The sequence below is a fragment of the Rhea americana genome, unplaced genomic scaffold (genome assembly GCF_003343005.1).
Source record: "Rhea americana isolate MKP2758 unplaced genomic scaffold, rheAme1 scaffold_117, whole genome shotgun sequence".
Classification (NCBI taxonomy): Eukaryota; Metazoa; Chordata; class Aves; order Rheiformes; family Rheidae; genus Rhea; species Rhea americana.
Window position 1 is genome coordinate 2,964,725 of NW_028185228.1, and position 22,306 is coordinate 2,987,030.

At 36.5% G+C, this 22,306-nt stretch overlaps 1 protein-coding gene across 1 annotated transcript in view; it reads right to left on the minus strand.

Moving 5' to 3' along the window:
* The window catches only part of LOC146600765 (uncharacterized), a 129,060-nt gene that overhangs the window by 35,431 nt on the left and 71,323 nt on the right, over window positions 1–22,306 (minus strand). The window contains exons 16-18 of the mRNA XM_085318713.1: window positions 14,238–14,267; window positions 1,885–1,911; window positions 684–731 (exon numbers count right to left, since the gene is read on the minus strand). Coding sequence (XP_085174839.1) covers window positions 684–731; window positions 1,885–1,911; window positions 14,238–14,267 — 105 coding nt within the window. The remainder of the gene's footprint in view (window positions 1–683; window positions 732–1,884; window positions 1,912–14,237; window positions 14,268–22,306) is intronic.

A 22,306-nucleotide genomic window follows, 5' to 3' on the forward strand; every position in this document is an offset into this window, starting at 1 on the left:
TGAGTTTTCAGCTGAGTTTCTGTGAAAAYATCCTCTTAGCCTCCTTTCTCCACATCAGGCCAAACTCCTCACCAGGTCATGTGCCAATGGCTCATATRCCAATGTGCAATGAGGCACAAGACCTGGATTTGAAAGAGGTCCAATCTGACCCATTGCAGCCACTTGTAGTTAGATATTACTTACAGTTTACCTGAGTGCAGAGTCAAGCCAAGAATTTTTTGATTGCTCAGTTCCATTTCTTGCTATGCTACCTCTACTCAAGTTATGCATCTACATATGCAACCCAGTGGGGTTATATCGCCTTCCTTTGGGCGTTACTTCGTGTAACAACTGGTTGTTTATAGAAAAGGTTGTGATGGGGCAATTCCAGATTTACCCAGATTTACGGACAGGTAAAAGATAATCCCCTTTCCCACATTGGTAACTGGTTTCACTGACACTTTATAAGCCCTACATCATCAGTTTTAAAAAGGCAGTTACAGAAACTGTAAGAGACTGTGAAAGTTGCCTCCTCTTAATTAAATTTCCCCATCATTTTTCCTTCCCTCCCAACTCTGAAAAAAACAATGATACAAAGCAAAATAAACAACGCTTATCTCAAGAAAGTCTCACAGTTTTACAGATCACACAAATCCTTATTGAACAGAGCCTGGAGTAACTAGAAATTAAATTACAAAACGCACCTGACTTAACTTGAGAAGGAGTTTTTTCACGTTTAACAGGTTCATGTTCTGCAAATAAAAAGAACCTATATGTTAGAGGGCTTTTAATTTTCAGAAGACTTAAAAAAATCTCATTATTATTTTAAGAGATGACTTTGCATTACATGTTAGCATTYGATTTGAGAACTTTTTGATACAAATCTTGTTAGAAAGAAAGGAACTTGGTTAAAAGAACATTTTCTTCCACAACTTAAGATAATATAAGAAAAATTAATTTTGAACTTTTTCATGTRGTTTAAGAAATTGTAAGATTACATTCTGTGTTTTTTAAATAAATTTCATACAATTTCTTAAAATTAAGAAATTAAAATTATTACTTAAAATTATTAAGTATTTACATTACTTACATTACTTATTTTGATTAATATCACTTATCTTTGATAAGGAAAATCTCTCCTTGATGTTTATATAAAATGTGTGGAAGCATTTTATTGCAACAGAAGTGGGGTACTATTCGATATAGAAGACAAAATGAAAGTTCAGTGTATTACATAGAGGAAAAATAGCTTTTCATATTCCTCTGTTAGTCTAGAATCACTTGTCTGCAATACATACTGCTCCTATAGCTACACTGTGAAGCAGTAAAAAAGATTATAAAATTATATATATAATATATAYGACAAAATTAAACAATTATTAAATTGTATCAAAATATAAACTGTATGCAATATTGTGCTATTTAAAAATAGTGAGATATCCACGGAATAACATTGTGAAATGGAAAAACAAGTGACATTTCAGAGGAAATGTGAAAATATGTTTCATTCTGAGTTACAGCAGCTATGTCCAATCTGTGTAGCAAGTGAGGTCTCTCTATAGTCTTGATCAGAGRCCTCATCAGAGAATGCTCTTTCTTATCTCTATGTGCCTTGATTCTTTCTAGTGGGAGCCAGGCCATGGAGATGCAGCGCAAAGATAGATATTATCCCAGCAAGGAACTGGAAAATGGTTTCATGCACGCTGGGACTTGTGAAACACATCTGGGTCCTGCATTCCAGGCAGAGTCAGTGAAAGTCAGTTCCAGGTTCACAAGCCCAAATTTCCTGTGAGCCAACTTGTCTTGATGAATCTCATCTTTAGCTGTTAAAACTTTGACCACATAAAAAGATATCTTCCTCGTAGAAGCAAAAGTAACAGTATTCTTTATCAACTTTTTACTTACTATGTTCATGATGTTTCTCTATGGCGGCTAGAAATAAACAAAGAAAAAGAGCACATTTTAATATGCTCAGGGCTGTAATGCAGGATTTAGTGTATTTATTCATTATATTTGTAGGCAGGTAACATAAGCCTTCAGAGATATCTCTATTTAAATGTACAACAGTTTTAACATAGTCTTACTTATCCTACCTGCCCCAGGCACCTAACTGAAGCACGTAACCGAGGAACGTAGGCACCACTCGACACAAATATCGTTAGGAGGTTCTTCACACCCTGGGTGGGCTGAGTGGCCCCCACTAAGYAGTGCTTCTTTCAGCTGAGGGCAACCACATTGCTAAGCGGGGTGCTTGACCTGAGCTGAGTGGAGTGCTCCTAACCACGTAGGGCAAATTCAGACCAGGACGTGCTCAGTACTGGGCAAAATCAGACAAATAATTGCTGGCTTAGTGTGGAAGTGACAATTTAAATCAGACCTATAAGAGTCCCTCGCAATTTCATTTGCTTTAGTAAGGTTGGTGAGTTTTAAATTGATCCAGTGACACTTCAAGGAGCAAAAGGACATATTTGAAAACATAATTAATAATACACTTCTGAAATGAAAAGATTTAGACTTCAGTACCTCAGCTTCATAACTTAATTTCCCTTTCATTTTCCACAATTTCCAGGCAAATTAGGTGAGATAAAACAGAAAACTGAACTTATGCTTTCCATCGCCCTTAAGAGAACACTTCTCAGCTAAAGAGAGAGCACAAGGAGCCCTACGCAATACCGAGAGAAACGCGTTGGCTGTGCCAGCTGCCTTGTACAAGGCGGCTGCTGTTTTGAAGAGAGTCAGTCCTCTGCCGCTTGCATGTAACGGWCTGCCACGTATGAAGGAGAGCAATTCCCGCAGAGAGAGGCAGCAGAGCAGGGGGTGAGCTGCCTTTGTGGTCCCAGAACACGAACTCTGCGTGCGCCCGGAGCTCCTCAGCTCCCCCTCAGGGCAGAAAGCAGCTGCTGTGCGGGTGGGGTTTTGTTCTGCTTGTGTGCCCTGGAGTGGAAAACTACATGTTTTCACTGTCAAGAATTCTTGGATTTCCTTATGCCCTTGGAGTGATACTTTTTTTTAAAAAAAAAAAAAAAATCCCAAGAGTGATGAGATTGCTCCCAAATGGAAATGCTCACTTGTCTTCCTTGCAAAAGTGCCATTCTGTAATCTAACTCCTGAATGTCTACTCGCTCGCTCCTGTTTTACACGCAGTCTCTATTTGATCCACGCTGTTGCATTTAAAGAGAGAATGACTGGAGATGGTGTGCAGAACAGAACAGAAATAATGGAGCATTTTGGGAGAGAGTAATAAAGACTAAAGTTACAAACTAGATGTATATGCTTGCTCCCGAGTGAGGAATTAGAAATAAGAAACAGAACAACAGGGATCCTATGAAAAAGGCACATTTGTTATCTTTGTGTGCTTAAAAAAAAMCCCTTCTTGTAAATTTAGGCTCAAACTATTTTACCTCAACTTCCCCTAGAACATACAAAAAATAGTTCCCTGAGCAACACAAGCTTAGATAAGTTCTATTGCAATTGAAGAGTTTCCATGAAATATATCTGAAATTTTGAAAGGAAGTTCACTGCGCCAAAAGACATAGCAAGATAGAGAAGCCCATCCAGCTATGAATTTCAGTTTACTAATGGAAATTCATTGCAATTGGAAAAAAAATCTGAACTTCAGAAACGGGTATGATGACTGATATAACTATCAGAGAACACTGTGTTGTGTTACAACACTTTCAAAAAATCACTAATGTAAGGTATGAATAAAGACAGAATTCATTTACAGACTCTTTACTGACACTACTTAATTTTACAAATAAGCTTTCGTTATAGCATCCTTATTTCATATCTGTAATTTGTTTTAAAACACTAAAGCCAAAACAAAAAGTGTGAAGCCAATGTATTTCTTTCTTTCTTTCTTTTTCTTTCTTTCTTTTCTTTTCTTTTTTTTTTTCTTTTCTTTTTTTTCATGCTGGTGAATATGAGTCATGGAGAGTATTCTTGAGTCCCCTGAATTCATGTGGAAAGAAATAAGAACTCAGTCCAGGTCTGGTTGCTCAAGTTTAGGAAGGTGACTGTGTTGCCCTTGTCCACATTATCCACAGAGTTATTAATTGCCCAAATCTATAGTGCCAGTATCCACTCAGAACTTGAACACTGAGGTTCTTGGTATTAGACTAAATGTCTGGCCTCCTTTTTCTAGCATAAAATACTAAATATGGACACAAGCCAATCAGAGATTTTTCTACTGCACATTTTCATGAAAACAAAAGACATTCTAGAATCAAAAGTTTTCACAGGATATGTTGGGTATGATGAAATCTGCCTATATTTTATTGGAAAAAAATTGAAGTGAACTTTTGAGGGTCTGTTAGCTATAAATACAAACACTTATGTTTTGCCAAATCTACTATGATTTTAGTCAGTTCAACATTAAGCCATATCTTTTTGATATGTCATATTATCTCATCAAATGACTTGTATAATCAACAGAGCCTCCCCAAATGAAAACCAAAGAACATTAGTTTAATTTTTAAAGTATTAACATTTTCCATAGTACAGATATTCTGATTTTTAGACCACTCCTAGCCAAAAAAGAATATTTTAGAATATAAATAGAATATAATTATTATATATTAAATTATTTATTAAATTAAATTAAATGGTAAGAGATGGAAGGCTGTGTTCTAATGCTCTCGTTCATTCTATGAAGTATCTTGCACCGAAAGTAATGCAATTCTATTCAGATTCTATCTTTAAGTATTTTTACCCAGTGTGTAGTTAAATTGTGGAACACCATGCTGCAGGGATGTGTGGATGCTGAAAAATTTCATCATTTCAGAAATTGCATAGACAAATCAGAGGAAAATCTATAAAGAACTATTAAACACAACTTCTGGCTTAGGAAATCCCTGAGCTGAGATCACAGGAGGTTATGAGGCTCTATTACGTGATTGTTTTATTCCTATACTCCTCCCTGGGCATTTGATGTTTTGATCAGAGGTGGAGACAGATCATCACATTAGATGCATCCTTGGTGTCACTTCAAACAGTCATACTGATATTATTAGTTAAAGGGATTACCGCTGGGTAAATAACTTTTTTTTTCACTTTTTTTTTTTWTTTTTTTGGTAAAAAATTAGTCCTAAGGAAGTATTTTATCTTTATTTGTTTAACACTTAAACCATATTAGAGAAGAAGAAGGATCAGATTTGGATCTAATAAAAGCAGATGGAACTTTGATGAAATAATTAAAGCTACATATGACATGAATATGATAAATGGAAATTATCCAGTTCCATCCCCAGCTAAAATGTTCATTTTTTAAAAAATTACTTTTTGTTGTTTTCAATTAATCTTGGTAACCAGGCTTGATAGTTGTCTTGCTATTTTTCACATTCACTTTAAATTTTGTTTCATTCTTGCCTACTATTCTGAATGCCAGAAGGGTATTAATTATGTACAGTATATTTTTGTAAATTAGCTTCAGATATGGATTCAGAAAAGAATTCTCTGATTTATTGAACCAGAAATTGGTCAGGCTAAAAGCAATTTTTTTTTTTTTTTTATTATAACATATCTATTTCCATCTGGATAACGGTCACTTACTATTCAGAAAGCAAATATGTTTGTGAGTGTGCACACTCAGTAAGAAAAGAATATATTCTGCAGGAAATGGAAATAAAGATAGAATCATTTGCTTTAGTAAAGAATAACAAAATAATAATATATATTATAGCTATGAAAATTATTTTTATTGTGTAGTTTCACATATAKTATAAATAAGAAACTCCCTTTCCATTAGGCTAAATACCTCTTACTAAAGCAAGCACAAAGCCTGTTTTAAAAGAATTTGGATTGGGCATTAGAGGAATCCAGCCATGACCTTGTAACATCCGTAACATTACAGACCAAAAGGTGCATCAAAATCAACAGGAGTCTTTTCATGGAATTTCAGGATTCCATGAAAACTTTTGGTTTATACAGCATACAAACAAGGAGAAGACTTAGATTCTCTTATTGCAGCTAGCTAACCTCATTCTCTCTGAAAACTAACTCCAGATAAACTAGCAAATGGGCTTTTAGACAAGCTAAAAAACATTGCTACTTCAAAACTCAGTGGGAATACTACAGACTTCAAGAACTTAAAATGCCACCTCTTTCTGCCTAATTATCAGTGCACTTTTAATTTAAGGTTGAATGAAATAATTTTATTCTAGTCAGGGTAAGGTTCTTCAGACTGTGGAGAAACTGTGTTATCTAAAAACCAAGCAGAATAAAATATTCCTTTTATTTTATCAGTACAGAATATCTTAAATAAAAACAACTTTGGAAAAAAAATATTTTAAATGTTGATTAATCACCCTATTCAAGAGCAGCTTCTCATTTTTCTCATCATATGAAGAAAATAGCTTGGACTCTCCCTGTCCTCAGCTCTACGTTAGGAAATTGCTTTGTAGTATGTGGCCAATAGTTACCATATAGAAGGGTCAAAGCAAAGAAAGTAAGAAGGATGCGGTGGCGGATGAACAGAGAGGCGTTAGTATATGATTATTTTAAAGTTCGTTCTTCGTAAGCTTTGTCCTTATAGAATCTCTTAATTTCATACCGAGTCCATTTTACTTTTTTTTAAACCTAGCATTCTCCAGGTGTTAGGGAAGTATTATCCCATATGAACAAGACAGATACAAAATACTGAGTGATTTGTCTAAGGTTGTCTGGAAGGGTTGCAGCGGAGCAGCGAAGTGAACTGGAGCTCCCAGCTAGTGTTCTTGTTGTTATTTATTAGCAGGGAGTCTTCATCTTGGGCTGTGCAGCACCGCAGACTACCTGGGGCTGCTGTTTCAGCATGACTCTTTTGACTAATGATGACAATAAGGGTAAACTGCTAAGGTTAAAACCTCCTAAAAATGCCATGGTTTGCCATTACAATTAATAATTAACCATTGCTCCAAGAGCCAGTAACACCTACAGCAAACTGATCTTTCTATTAGCACTTTCCATCAAAAAGTTGRCAGGCTATTCTCACAGTTCCTTCTGCCTTATTTCCTTAACCACAATTCCAAGATATCTGCCTCCATACAGACAGGCTGTTTATGTCCTTGCTGTGTGATTTGCCATATGCCTCAGGGCTGGAGAGTGAAGAATGAGCTGACTCTTGGTTTTGGGGGATTTTGCTGTTGTTGTCTAGAATAGTTTCTTTTTTTGAGATTTCTTTTTTGACTGTCAACTCAAGAATACTTGATATAACTGGGAAAAACAAAAAAGTTACCCAGAGAGAGGAGGCAAAAGAAACTTTAGCTTGGAGTAAATGATAATAGAAGTAGTAAAGTTGTACAGACACTTCCCAAATTTTTTAAAATGATTTTTAACGAGAAGAATTGCCTCAGCTTGAATCTGAGATATGTGCCTGTAGGGAGGATCTTTCTCTGTTTCCCAGTTTGTTAGTTAAGCAGCTAAAATGTCCTGGGAAGTATATGTCTTGTTGAAACACAAGGATTCCATATGATAGCACTAAAAGTTAATGTCTTTAAAGTACTACGAGCCTTAAAATCCCAGAAGCACAAATCTTCCATCGATATGGCTGAAAAGAATACAATTTCAGTCAAATGTGGATGAGGTACATGTGTTATGTTAAGGCATTTCACCTTCTGGCACATGTGGTGAAAGGCCTGAAGAGCTCCCTCTAAATARCTCTCTCAGCTCCTGTTATTTTCATGTGCTCATCCCTGAAATTATGTGATGGGAACATATAGATCRGGGAGACTATACTTAACAAGACTATTTTTAGTAATATCTAAGCTTTAGCTTTATTTTTGCATATAACTAAGGCAAAATATAGCCAAACTGCAGCTTGCTTTATTCCAACACAGATTATTAGCCCAGTAATGAGTAGGTGAATGGGATTGTGCAGACTGAGATGTGTAGGTTGTTAGAGTGATGACCTAAAGATTCCCGGTGAATCTTTTTTTGAATATTATCCCTAGTTTATACCCAAACCAGTACCATTCTATACAGCTAAGTAGAGCCCAAAGTGGCACCTCTTCCAGTTGTTAATCATTAATATTTGAAACTTAGATGTCAAACTACATCGCTGTGTCCAAACTTCATGGAAATGCTTTGATTATGTACTTTTCTTGTTGAGATCCTTATTAGCAATGAATTGATTTCACATAAGAGTATGACGGATGGATGACCAAATATTTTAATATTTTATTAAATAAGTGTAAAATAGAGATCATTAAGACAAGAATAAGATGACCTCACAGAAAGCTAGAGGAGACAGATTTTAGAGCAGAGATTAGTTGATATTAGGAGTGGARAAAATGACAAATAATTAATCTTTGAGAAAATGGACTTTTCCCAGGGTGCAACCCAAATTAATGTGGTGATTAAAGCAGAGGACTAATGACTAGCTTCTAGAGGCAGAACATCCTGAGCCATCTTTGTTCCTCATGAAATGCTGTTGATCACTGCTTTTGCTTTAATTACAACTTTGTAAGAGCACATTTCTGAAAATGATAGATAAAAAAGGAAATGAAGAAGATTATCACTACAAGCACAGTTAATTCWGGAACTGCATCTGAGTAGCATACCTCTGAGTAGTCATTTGCAACTGTCTTTGCACAGGGCAATAAAGTWATAGTTTATTGCCTTGGGAAATTTTTATCCAATTAACCATGTGTTATATGAATATCCAGGTGTTCGGGTATATTATGCTGATTGACAGATGAGAGTGTTGCTGACATGATGCCAATATACATGTATTATCCCTAACTTATAGTAACAACACAGGCCACCAATTATACAGATCATCCTTTCTTCAGAAATAACACCTGTTGCATAATCATTAAAATACAAGCCTAAGTCCCTCCATTTATTGGTAGCAGGGACCGAATAAATTACTGTTGTGTTTCAAGGCAAGTAAGAATGATTAACATAAGTTGCAATCATAACTGCTATTGAAACATGATGCAAGATCTATAAATGTAAAATACTTTTCAGCAATTTGCTGTTAAATAAGACTGAAATCTTTCTGCAGTTTAAAAGTATACTCTGATTTTTTCATTGAATGGATTACAAAGGTATAACCAATGGCAAGGTTTAGGTTAAATCTTGCTGAGAATAAATTGTGGGTATTTTTTAAGAACATTGATGCAAGTTAGCATCATTAGTCTTATGCACTTTAAAGAATAGGTGTTAAGGAGCTAAACATGGATTTCCAGCTTGATGCTAAGCATTTGAGATAAAATGCTTGAATTAGTGCCTCCATTTAAGTACAGTGAGTGAGATACAGTGACTATCAAGGTCCATAAATGACGGCTTAGTTTTGCTCACCTTTCCTCTCTTTTGCTGTCATGTTCTTATAAGAGAAAAAAAATATTAAAAGGTTTTGRGAGGCTTGTTAAAATAAATAACAATAAACTATCCTTATTTTCACTGCAATTTGTTTTCTTTTTTTTGTTAATCAATATTTTTACCATGGTCTCTATTTTTTTTAATTGAGAATCTTATGTTTGATTAATCCAAATATATCTGTTATATTTAATTAGATCTCTTTAGTGTGAGTGGGAGTGAATCTCACCAAACTAGCAAAAAGTTATTTGTCTAAACCTGAAGTATATTCCTTGTAATAGACAAAATACAGGTATCTATCTACTTTTCCATTTACATTGAGTGGCTACTCTGGAGGCTGTAGAGTTGTTATGTCTTACTGTATCTGACATATCTAAACCATAGAAAGTACCTGAGCCTGGTTCCTCGAGGTATCTTAACAGAAATTATGTATCTGATCATTAAGTCTCACATAACCCTGCAAAATGGACATTATCTATAACCCTCTCAGATAGTTGAGAAACAGTAAGAAGAGTTCAAGCAAACTGCAGATAATTCATGTAGATTTTTCAGAGCATTTTCCATGCAAAGTCTACCTTCATAAACATTCTTTGAATGTGTCTGCTTTTTGTTGCTTCAGCATGAAATTCAAAGTTTCCCGATCTTTTTTAAATATATAACCACAGTTATCTATTAAAGGAAAAATATTTTTAGGCAGGAGTGGATTTACATTGAAGAATACCTGGTCTGTGGCTTAAGTCTCCTGTAAAATGCTCTTCAGTCGTATAAAGAGAGCAGTATTTTGCTTTAAATCTGATTTAGAGTGACCGTGTTGAGGATCAGTTCATGGATCCTTCGGGCTCCACCTTGCGGCTAGTTCAATGACTGCTACTTCTTGAAAGATTTCTGCCTTAATGTGCAGCCAAAATAGCACCGCTAATTTAAACAGCATGSTAGTATGTATGCAACTGTGATTACTATTTTCTCATACATAACATTGAAATTATGACTCTAAGGAAATGCTTTTAAAGAACATTTCTACTTTTCTTCTCTTTATGCATCCTGTTAGGAGCGTGTTTGAGTGAGCATCTAATTGTATCTAAACAAAAGCATCTAATAATCACTTTACACTCTTGCTTTGAGGCATGTTAATAAACTACACAACAAAGATGTGGTTCATATTGCTGCAGTGGTATTTTCAGATGAACAGAAATCCTGCAGTGCTTTGGCCATTTGCTTTATTCATAAGGCTACCTTCCAGTTTTTCTGGTCTACACCAAATCTAAAYAGTTCTGAAACACAGTGATGTACACTTTTTTCAGTCTGGAGAGCCTCTTGATTTTTTACACACATTGAAAAGGGACTCTGCTGTTTATACCGCACTCTGTATGCAGACCAGCGCTCCAAGCAATGGATAGGATCTTATTAACAGGAGTAATTGAGGAAATTGTCCTCTATTTGACTGGCAAAAATCTGTTATTTGGAGTTCGAATATATATTCATTATTCACTTTTTGTTTTTTTCTTTCTTTAATTGGCTGCACTCAGACTATATGCAGATTTACTATGCCATGACACCTTATTAGAAAAAGGTCTAAACGTGTTCCTGCATAAACTTCTCTCAGTTTATCACTGATGATATTTATAGGTTGAATGTATTTTTGACTTTTAAAAGTTGTTAAATGAATTTAAGAGTAAGGTGCTGGAGTGATAATGCTCAAAATCGTAACTAAATTCCTGCTGTCGTTGACAGGGAATTAGATTCTGCATCTCTTTAGCTTGCTAGTATTCATGTCATCTATAGACAAAATCTATAGTCTATATAGACAATGAGACTCCCCCAGAAGATACCTAGCCCCTGTTAGATGTTCACTTGGACTTGCCCCTCTGTAGACTTCTCTCTCTCTCTCTCTCTCTCTCTCTCTCTCATTAGCTCTAGGGAGCCTAAAGAAGCCAGCTTCTGACCAACCCAGGTAGCTGACTGATGTTACACAATTTCAAGATCCATCTTATACATGTGCATGTGGATATGACCACTACGTAGAATAGACCTAGGTCTATTCTGATTCACTTGAAATGCTGCTTGCAATGTTCTGAATTATGAGCAAGACTTAAAATTTTTCACGTGCTTGCAGTAAAATTTGCCTGTGGGGATGTTAGAAAGTTCTTTCTTCATGAAAAAAGGTTGCTATCTCTTGCCCTTTAGAAAATGACAACTTTGTATATGTTTTTGTGACAGCTCCTCTATCTCACATGTATTGAAATAAGGCATAACATGATGCTGGGAGCTGAAGTTGACTTTATTTTCTAGGACTTGGGTCACAAAGTCTTAGAGAACTAACCTTTCAAATAGAAGTGGCTAATGCATCATTTTCATGCATGGACTGTGTCTAACAATTCCTCATTAGTATTACTCACACTTGGAGGAATCAATGAAATGCATAAGCTTTCTCCAGCTTAATTTTCTTCTTTTCCTTCTCTTTCAAATTCCTTCATGTCTGATTTATGCTATATACAGAATGTGCCATCAATAGAAAGTGTCATTCCATCTTCATCTCTTCTCTTTTTATGACGGCTTGTCACTCTATATTGCTCATTACTCTTGCTTTTATAGATGAGGGGTGTGTATTTGAATAACAAGGAATAATTGGAGAAAGCTTCATATACAGAACAGTGCCTATGTGCAGCATGATTCGCATGAGAAATGATAAAGTGCTATTTGAACTTGTGCATGCGACTAACACAATATTTGGATAATGAGCCAATCAGTTTAGAACAATGTCTGGCCACTGCTGTGATTTTTGCAGCAGGCTGAAAAATATTGTACCCTTAAGCAAAACCAGCAAATGTTGCCAATTAATCACCAGAGTTATACACATCCAGCCGGGGCAATTTGTGCTAATAACAGAATAAGCACAAATAAATAAATAAATAAAAACTGATGATACTCAGAGTTAGCTGCTCACATGCAATATTTTCTGTGTGGGACTTACAAAAAGTGTGAAGCTAAATGTGAAAGTTAAAGAATGGTATGTTCATTTTTGGGAAGAGCCCATGTTGCTTCTTTCCAGTTGCTCACTTTACTGGATTTCTGCTGAAGACAAGAACCCCACTGAATGGCCAGGTTTCCATAGTTACTGGAAGATATCAGGACTGGCCTATTCTTTCACTACTATCAATTCTTACCTTGCTGATAATGTTGGTTATAACCTTAGAAAACCAGAGGGAGGTTTAATCCAAGAATAACTAAAAATATGAAATTAGAAGAGTGACCAAAGTTGACTTTTTATTCAGCTCACACATCTATGTTTCTGTGAAGCAGGCTGGTGGTTAATTCCAGGATGAGGTACACCTTACCCTGAGCCACGTGCTTGAAAGTACTTGTTGGCAAAACCATCTTAATAAAAAAATAAGAAGGTGGTATTTTTAGCAGAAAATATATAAAAAGGGAAATGAAATGGATAGAAGTCCTTGCAACTTCAAAGAATATTCATTAWACATGCACTTTCAAATCATTTTTTGTTGAGGAAGATTATGATTAAGTGGAGAAAAAAATCCTAACATATGAAAAACTGAACTAAGGGGAAGCAGCAGGTATTTCAAACAAATTCCCTTGATGTTTCTGTGTAAATGAATGGACGCATAACTTGTTGCAAGCCTCACAGCGGTAGCACTCTTCCACAGTTAGCAATTACCTCATTCCTTTCTTTCCACTGAGGAGGCAACAATCCATGTAATAAGTTCAAAAGTGTGTCCACAGCAAACATTTTGATGTTTGAGAATCAGTGGCTGTAAGTGTGACTGCCAGATTTCTGATTCTCCCTGCTTCATGGGTTACCTTTCATGCCTCAGTTGATGCAAACTAATCTTTGGACAAAACATCCTGTTTGATACCTATTAAGCATGGTTGCTTTTGATAACCAAAATGAACTTTATTATTCCATTAAACACATGAGGTGAAATTTTGGCTCTAGTGGAGTGAATGGGAATTYTGCCAGTAACATCAACAGAGCCAAGATTTAACTCATGAGCTGTTAGTATAGTTGAGACTACCATTTTTTTTTTCCAGTTCAGTTAACAACTCTGTATAGGGATAACAGAAAAAAAATTAGCAGGATTAAAAATCCCTTCATGAATAGAGAGTAATGGTTGGCTCTGTTATTCAACTACATGAATCACAGGAGCTCTAAATCCTTTTGAAATGACAAAAGAAAAAATGCCCGTAAGCAAACTTCAGAAGTAAATAGCCATTTTTGCTCCCATTTACTCAGTACTAAATCTCAAATAACCATCTATGGTAAAATCTAAATCTAAATTGATGGTAAAATTCCAGCATTGTTCCCAATTCAAGGAGTAACATATGGCTCATGAACCAATATATGGTTATAAAGTTAAATATATTATAAAAAATGCTAATATTTCATTTTTTTTGCAGTTGAAATAAAATAAACTGTAAGAAAGAAGACATTTAGGGCCTGATAAGCATAGTATCTTAAACTCTTTCAGGCAATGCTTTAAGTTCTGATTCAGAGTAGATTTTTCTACTGAATACTGAACTGTTAAAATACCGAAAAAAAAGACTTCAGCAAATCTTACATTCATGTTACATACATATCTGAAAAGAGGAAATTACATGAACCTAGGAAAGCACATTCTGCAAGGAATAGTCAGGTCAGCAYGCATGATGCCCTGGAAGTTTTGTTCTCTTTGCTAAATTCTAACATGATAACAAAAGTCTTTCATTTTCTTCCCAAACAGAGTGATGAAGTGTCTGATACTGGGCTGTGGTGGCCTGCGGTAAAAGGGAGCTAACAGTACTGGAAATAACAACTGTGTTATCGCAGTGGGAATAGATAAAGCCGGCTGATGGTAGCACACGAGGTGGTGAATGTCATTGCAATTGTATCAGTGAACRAAAGAAATATTTCTCACAGCAGTCAAAGCCTGAAAGACGTTTCAGTCAAGTGAAAATAATTGATTTACCTTTCTTCTCCTCTTCCTTTTTCACTGCAGCTGAAATGGAAGCAAAAATACTATTTTTCCACATCTAAAGTTAATAATGTGTATACCAGCAAGAATAATTTAAGCCCCTACATACAAGCATCTCATGYAGGTGTCTCAAAACATACATATGTTACGCAATAAAGCCATTACATTGCTTTGTCAGATGAGGAAATTCATGATCAGATAGATGCAGCATTTCCTCATAGTCACTCAGCTCTGTTATTGATAGGGCAGAGAGCAAAATTCAGCTTTCTAGGTTCTCATATATAACTTTAATCACAAAGTCATCTTTCCTCCCTGGTGCTTATACAGCACAGACAGCAGCAGAATGGTTTTTTTTTTTTCTTTTTTTTTCTTTTTTTTCCCCTTCCTCTCACCTCAAATAAACAGCTACAAAGATAGATAGACCTGAACAGGATGGGAAAATTGGGAAGGGGAGACTAGAAGTTACAAAACATCACTGTTTTAGAGAATTATGTGATTTTTTACTATTAAGGYTCATAAGAGTAATAAAATAAATAAAAATAAAAGAAGAAGAAGAAGAAGGAGAAGAAGAAGAAGAAAAAGAAGAAAAGAGGGAGAAAATAARAAGTAGAAGAAGAAGCAAGTTCCCAGTCTAGACAACTGGGAATGAGGCACCCAGAGCAAGCTATGATGTAAAACCAGTATTCAATCTCTAGAGGGAGCTTAAAAGTCCACTAAAATCTCAGTGTGGGATTCCAATAAAATATCGCTTGCAGCAGTACAGGATACTWTGAAAATGTATCAATGTTTTATCAAAAGAACTGAGATGGCTAAATGGGAGAACTGTACCTAAATGCCTGCATTTGCAGATTACTTCTCAAATTCTGATAGAGCTGAGCCAGGCTCRCACCTCAGTGCCTTTGAAATCCAGGCACTACCCATTCTCCCGTCTACATTTACAGGACTGAGACTTCTAAAAATGTAGTTACAGATGCCACTTTCTTTTAGAACATGTCTACTAGAAGCGGTGGCACTGATCTCCTCTGCCTTCGAATAGCACTTCTAGCATTTTCCGGCAAAAGAAATGAGAGAGATTCAAATTCGGAGCCCTTACTTCCCAGTAAAGAATGCAAGCACCAGGCTGGCTGTATGACTGGACCTGCTGTGACAGAGCAACTGGAAAGGAAAYGTGCAGGAGCAGATCTTCCCTTTGAAGATGTGCCATGGTGCAGGAAAGAAATCAAGGGTCATGAGGTCAAAGGAGGGAGCAGGCACAGCCTCAGATGCTTGCATTTTGGGTTTGGTTGCTGATCTCTGCCTCTTTGGTATTCTTAAGATGAAAAATTCTTTTGTTTCGAACAATTAGCCCCTTGGGATAAAACAGATCAAAAAGGAAAAGGCTCTAACTGAATTGATATGGTATCTATCAATGGCTGGGGGGGAGGAGGAGGGAGAAACTCACATTTCAAATGTTTTTCATGGTTTCTGTGTCTTACTCTCATTTGAGAATAAAATATTTTTTTAGTATCTTAGGGATGTGCTCAGTAGGTGAAAAATTGTTTCATGCCTAGAGTTAGTGGAAAGAGGCACAGTGTCCAGGATCTGGTCCTTTTTGCAGACACCTTGCTTTCCCAGCTGATGTATATCAAAGCAGCGAAGAATTAGATCTGTGTCTTTCATAAAACTGTCATTACGGAGGATTTCCCTTCCCGCCCCCTCCCCCGAAACTACATTAGAAGACTCAGTGCCTTTCAGAAGGCATATTTTACATTGCCACATGAAGTGTGTTGGATGGAAGCCCAGATTAGCAGAAACCTCAGATCTGGAGACTCTGAGCAGAGTTTCCAGCTACTGTGCAGTGCACTTCTAGGACCCTCCTGACTTCTGCTCAGCCAGCTCACCACACTTCTGATCTTGAGAGGAGCACAGGCAGAGGTCCATCCTCACCTGCACTGCACATATAACTAGCTAAATTCTCATCTACAAATAGAATGAAAAATTATTGTGCTGTTACACCCTATCGTGCAATCTGTTTGAATTTTCACCTTGGTCACTACTTTTCTGATGGCATGTACTGCAAATTTTAGGAGAAAAAAGAGATCTCTTTCTGTCACAAAGACCATCRTTTACACTGCTCTTTCAGAAGCTGAGCAATATGTTTGTATTTGAAATGCAACAAAAAGATGGATAGATTAGCCAAAGAATTTGGTCTGCAGTTGACAAAAAGCCAGATCACCTGCTGAGTATAAATGTGAGTAGTAAATCTTAGCTGGGCAGAGAAGGGCATTAAATAAAGTAGAATGATGAACTAGAAATTGTGATGTTTGGCTATCACAGATACTCTTAACTGTGTTCTTTTTTCCTYGATAATGTGGAGAAAGAACAAATTCCTAAGTTAACTGTATTACATCTTACTGACAAGAGCTATCGTTAACTCCTGTATTAGGAATTTGTTCCTACAAATACTATTCAGATAGGACTACCTTAGTAGTCCTTATTCACAATGACTCCAGTGAATCATCTATCTTTCTTTCCTAGATTCTTTCTAACTCCAACTAACATATTTCCTATTAATATAGTAAAATATGTTTATCAAGGATACAAATCCTATTCTCAGGGATGATGAATCCAGATAAGCTACTACTCTGGAGACCAGAACTGAGCACCATCATTTTTTATGCTTTGAGGAAAAAAATCCAGATGTACTGACAACTAACTCTGAGGGACTTTTTTTCTGAACTGTTTAGCAAATAGAAACACTTTTGAAACCTTGAAAATGCCTGTGGTATAGGAAAGCCATTTCCTACCCAGCACTATTCAGGTCCATGTAGCTTTATAACCCAGCAGTTGCTAGGGGCAAATACTTCAGAAGGCAGTTTGAAAACAGTAAGTGAATGTTTCTTCCATAATTTCTCATTTTGCTTTCTTATAGCAAGAAATTGCATYCTGAGGCATGAAGTTTAACTTCCTTTCTAAAAATGCAAAAATTAATTATGAAAACTTTGCCTAACCTGGATTACCACATAAATAGACAGTTTGTCTGTGATTTTTTTCAACAGTCCTTGACTTAGATTTGTGGTTTTCAGACTTATCATGATTATGTTAATTAATCTTGAAGGTAATCTGAATCTTTCCTATTTCTTCTTCCAAGAGCAAACCACTGTTGCTCTTTCCTAACCTACTTTGGTGCTACATTGTCTTTCAAGTGTTTTATACACAGTACTCCAGACAAGAAGAATTTCTGATTTATACAAAAGCATTAACAAATTATATGCATTTTCTTTCTCATGTGTCTGCATATGAAGGAAAGTTCTTCATTGATCTGTTTATAGCAATATTTAGGCCCTTTCTTGAGTTTATATAGCTAATTTACAGCTATATTCTCTTTAATATTTTCCCTCCAGTATATATTACATTCCATTTGGTAACACAAATTTTTCTTTGACATCGTAAGGTCCACTCATCTTACGTATATATTTCAGTGCATCACAGTCACTTCTGATCTTGAGCTCTTTAACTAATTTTATGTTAGTTGAAAATTTTACCACATTACTATTTCTGTCTTTTCCTGTTAATTAAGGAATATAACAAGAATCCAGACATGGAACTATATGAGATTATTCTGTAAACTGGCTGCATAATGAAAACGAATCATTTGCTTTCTCTCTCCTAATCAGATATTGATTTCCCTCAAAGCTATCCCTCCTAGACTGTAGCTATTTACKTACTGCAGTAATTCCTATAGTGGAACTTGCCAAAGGCCTGTTTAAACCATCCCATAAAAGCTGCGTTCATTGCTTTATTTAGATGTTCAGTCATTTATTACAGACATGATTTCCCTGAGTAGACTCTGTCATATCACTCTCCAGAGATTTATTGTTCTTCTAATTTTAATTATGATTTTATCAATTTCCTGKTTTTTTCTTAATAATCCTGAAGTAATTTAAAATACAGTATTTACTATCTTGATACACCTTGTTTTTAGTTGAAGTCAGTGGAAGTTTTGTCTCTGTTCTTTCACTTATTATGGTTATAGTCATGTAACTTATGGTAAGAGAAGAGAAAGTGCAGACTCATCCAGTGTCAGGTACTCTGTGGTAACTACTCATATGCATGCTGTTATGCTGAAGTAAAAACCACCTCATGTAGGCAGCTACTGCAAAGCAGCTGGCATTCAGTAAGTTCGTACTGTCTTTGCTCATCTCACCATAACTTGTCCATCTGCTCATAGCCTGAGAAGAAGGTATGATTTTACATATTTAGGAAATATATAAAGTGATCTTTTTCTCTCAGGTCTTCCTAACAGATATTTTTATCTATCTCTTCCACTCTTTCTGAATTCAGAATTTCTCTTATGCATGTCAAGAGAAATTTTAATCATGTTAAGAAAATGTAGTTAAAAGAACTAGAACTCTGTTGCTAGTTTAGTTAGCAACAGAGAGGAGAATTCAGCCTTTTAAATTGGCTGGAGCATCAGCGTTTAGAATGAGTCTCATACAGTAGCAGGAAACTCCTTTCCTGCCATTCTCCTCTGRTCCAGGTTTTAATAAATAGATTTTAAGAAATATCTTCTAATTTGATTACCTTCATATATTTTGCTATGGTTGAACTCCACTGCATAACCTGACTGTCCTTTTTGGTCCTAATTTATCAGATCTAGCTGACAGATCTACTAAGAATATTTTCATCCATTAGGTATGCAAAAAAAAAAAAAAAAAAAAAAAGTTACAGTATTTTCTTCTTCTTCATTACACAATTCAAAAAAGTTACAGTATTTTCTTCTTCTTCATTATACAATTCAGCAAAGAATTAATAAGAATACATAAGTACTTGTCTAGAATGAAGGTGATACAAGTGTACTTCAGCACAGGCAGTTTTGCTCCCAAATTTGTTTTCGTTTTGAGGAGTTGGCCAATGGACATCAATGAACGAATCTCATGGACACTTTTGGCTTTTAAGGAAAAGAAAGTGCCACTAGGATTTCTTCTCTTTGAGGCACCTGCACAAGGGTCAGCTTTAGCGGACGGTGCCCTCAGGRTATAGCACTCACCAGTGTTAGCAATAAAAAGCTCAAGCAGTGTGTTTAGACCTTCCACTGGTAAAGAGTTATCTAGGTCTCTTATCTCTCCTTAGTGTGAAGGGATGCAAAGTTTTTTCTCTCTCATTTTTCAGAGAGATTGCCAAAATACAAGGTATTTTTAGAGAAAGGCGGTTTTTCACTGAGTCTGTGCAAGAAAGAGGGCAATGCTGTTAGGACTACAGAATGGCAATAAASCTGAGGGATCCTGACTCTCTCTCACCCAGTGAGAAGCAGACTGCCCCAGTCAGAAAGAGTCCTGCTTTCTGGTRTTAAATATAATGTGAAACAAATCATATTATGTAAGTAGAATTGCGCTTCATTGCATAAGCATGTATGAATACATATGTATTCAGATGTTTCAGAGTACAGTTATGGAGAGCTGAAGGACCCAGTRTTTATCAGTCTCTACCACTGGGAAACACTCTGTCAGTAGGCATACTGCCATTTACCAACATGTTCTGACTACTGCATAGATATTTCTGTACACATACATGCTATTTCTTGCTTAATTTGAATAAATTTCCTTCAAATTATAATAATAATAAAAAACTGGTATCAGATAACAAAGACAAAGTTACACTTAATAGTTTGTAGTAAAATTTGCCTCATCATTAATGTATATGAACTGTTTTCAGAATTAAAACTTTAGATCCTTCCTTTTATAAAATGCTACTCATTCACATTATGTATTTCATTGCTGWTCTTTTTCTTCTTATTTTCTAATGTTTATTTAAAATTTTTCATATACATATGCTGAATCACAATGGGAATTCTATACCTTCCAGTATCTGTCTTGTGTCATTTGTTAGTGTCTATCTTTTAATGCTCTGATGTTTCCTTGAAGTATTTGGTATGGGCAGTGTTCAGCAATCAAGTTTATAATGGATGGACCACTTGAACATGCTACCACTGCATTTTTTATGCACCTAATACATTCACCTTACAGTAAAGTTCTGCATTATYCAGGATTTTCCATTGTAATTCTATACCCAGCTTGTGCAAATTCAGCTCCTGCATTTCAAAAATATKTTTTTTCTTAACATAGGAGATTTTACAGTGGTCACTTGTATTAATGATCTGTTTTGACAGATCTGTCTAAAGTGGCAAGTGCTACTCAAACAATTGCTGCTTCTCAAGGTGCTTTTTTGCTAAAATGAGACGTCCATTAAAAAAGCTTCCTGCATACTCTCGACTGGCTGAAGAGAGAACTGGTGTTCATAAAGGTGACCTTCTGTTTGCACTTCCTCACAGGGCAGTGGCCACAAAATTTCTAGAACACTTTTCCCTACAAAGGCTTTTCTCAAGCTGTCTATCTGATCTGTGTGACATGTCACTTATCATTGTAAAGAAAGAGAGGCTTAATGAAGCACAACATCCCACATGGATGCTTAAAGCCACTTTGCGCATTGGGGTTACACTCTTCTGACAAAATGTCAATGTCCTGTCATACAAATTCAGTATCACTGAGTTAGTTGTACTTGCTTTTGGAACTGCTGCATTCATATGAATCCCAGCAGCTAAGAAATGGCTTATGAAGAGCTGTCACATGGAGCAGAAAAGACAACTTGAAGAACCTGGAGCCACTGAGCTGAACTTTGGTCTTCAAAGTTAGCTTGTATAAGATTTGCTGTGTCATGAACTTTGATGACTGGAAGATGAGTGATTCTTATTATAGATTTTGAGGTCATTTGACAATATACCTGTATATAACCTGAGCTCTTCCCATATTAGTTACACTTTTCTGTTGAAGCCTTGCTCCAAAGGCCCTGCTCAGACCAGCCACTATGCAGATCTAAATACCATAAGACTTAAAAAGAAGGTGGTTGATCTGATAATAGATCTGACAGCATCTAATCCAAATATTTAAATTTCTTACAGTCAATYAGATTCCAAGAGAAATTCAAATTGCTGTGAGCCATCAGTTGCTCTCAGTGAGCTGTGCAAGGCATCAAGCACATGCATAGATTACGAACAAAGATGCATGCTACCAGTAGGAAAGAAAACCAAAACTCGTTTGAGATTCCATATCTTGGGAGTCTTTGGTGCTGTGCTTAATAGCCAGTAATATGCATCTCACTTAGGAAATCGCTAAAGGTTGTGCAGACTCAGCACTTTTAGTCCCCACTAAACTATGGCATTGCTTATCTGAATATACTGCTGTTATAATAAACAAATCAGTTCTACTGCASACTTTTGAGCCAGCAATGTGCCCTTGTGGCAATGGTCTCCTGGGGTGCATTAGGAAGAGTGTTGCCAGCAGGTCGAGGGAGGTGATCCTCTCCTCAGCCCTGGAGAGGCCTCATCTCAAGTCCTGTCTCTAGTTCTGGGCTCCCCAGGACAGGAGAGACATGGAGCTACTGGAGAGACTCCAGCRCAGGGCTACAAGGATGATCAGARGGCTGGAGCATCTGCCCTATRAGGAATGTCTGCGAGAGCTGGGCYTCTTCAGCCTGGGGAAGAGAAGACYGAGGGGGGATCTTATCAGTGTGTACAAGTCCCTGAAGGGAGGGTGTCAAGGGGACAGGGACAAACTCTTTTCAGTTGTCCYRTGTGACAGGRCAAGAGGCAATGGGCRGAAAYTGAAGCACAGGAAGTTCTGCCTGAGCGTGAGGGGGAATTTCTTCCCTGTGAGAGTGACGGAGCCCTGGWMCAGGTTGCCCAGAGAGGTTGTGGAGTCTCCTTCTCTGGAGCTCTTCAAGGCCTGCCTGGATGCAACCCTGTCTAACATGCTGTAGATGACCTTGCGGAGCATGGGGGTTGGACTAGATGATCTCCAGRGGTCCCTTCCAATCTTATTGGTTCTATGATTCATCCATGCCAATGTCCTTTATTAAAACAATCTCGGATGTCTCTAATGTGCCCTTACCCTACGGTGGAGTTAAGCTCAGTGTATTCTGTACCAGACATTCAAATCTTCTGTCCTGACAAGTTGTGAGGTACAAGACAGTAAAGTGACATAAAAACACTGGATCTTTTATCTGTCTCTTACAATGTTTTTAGCTAT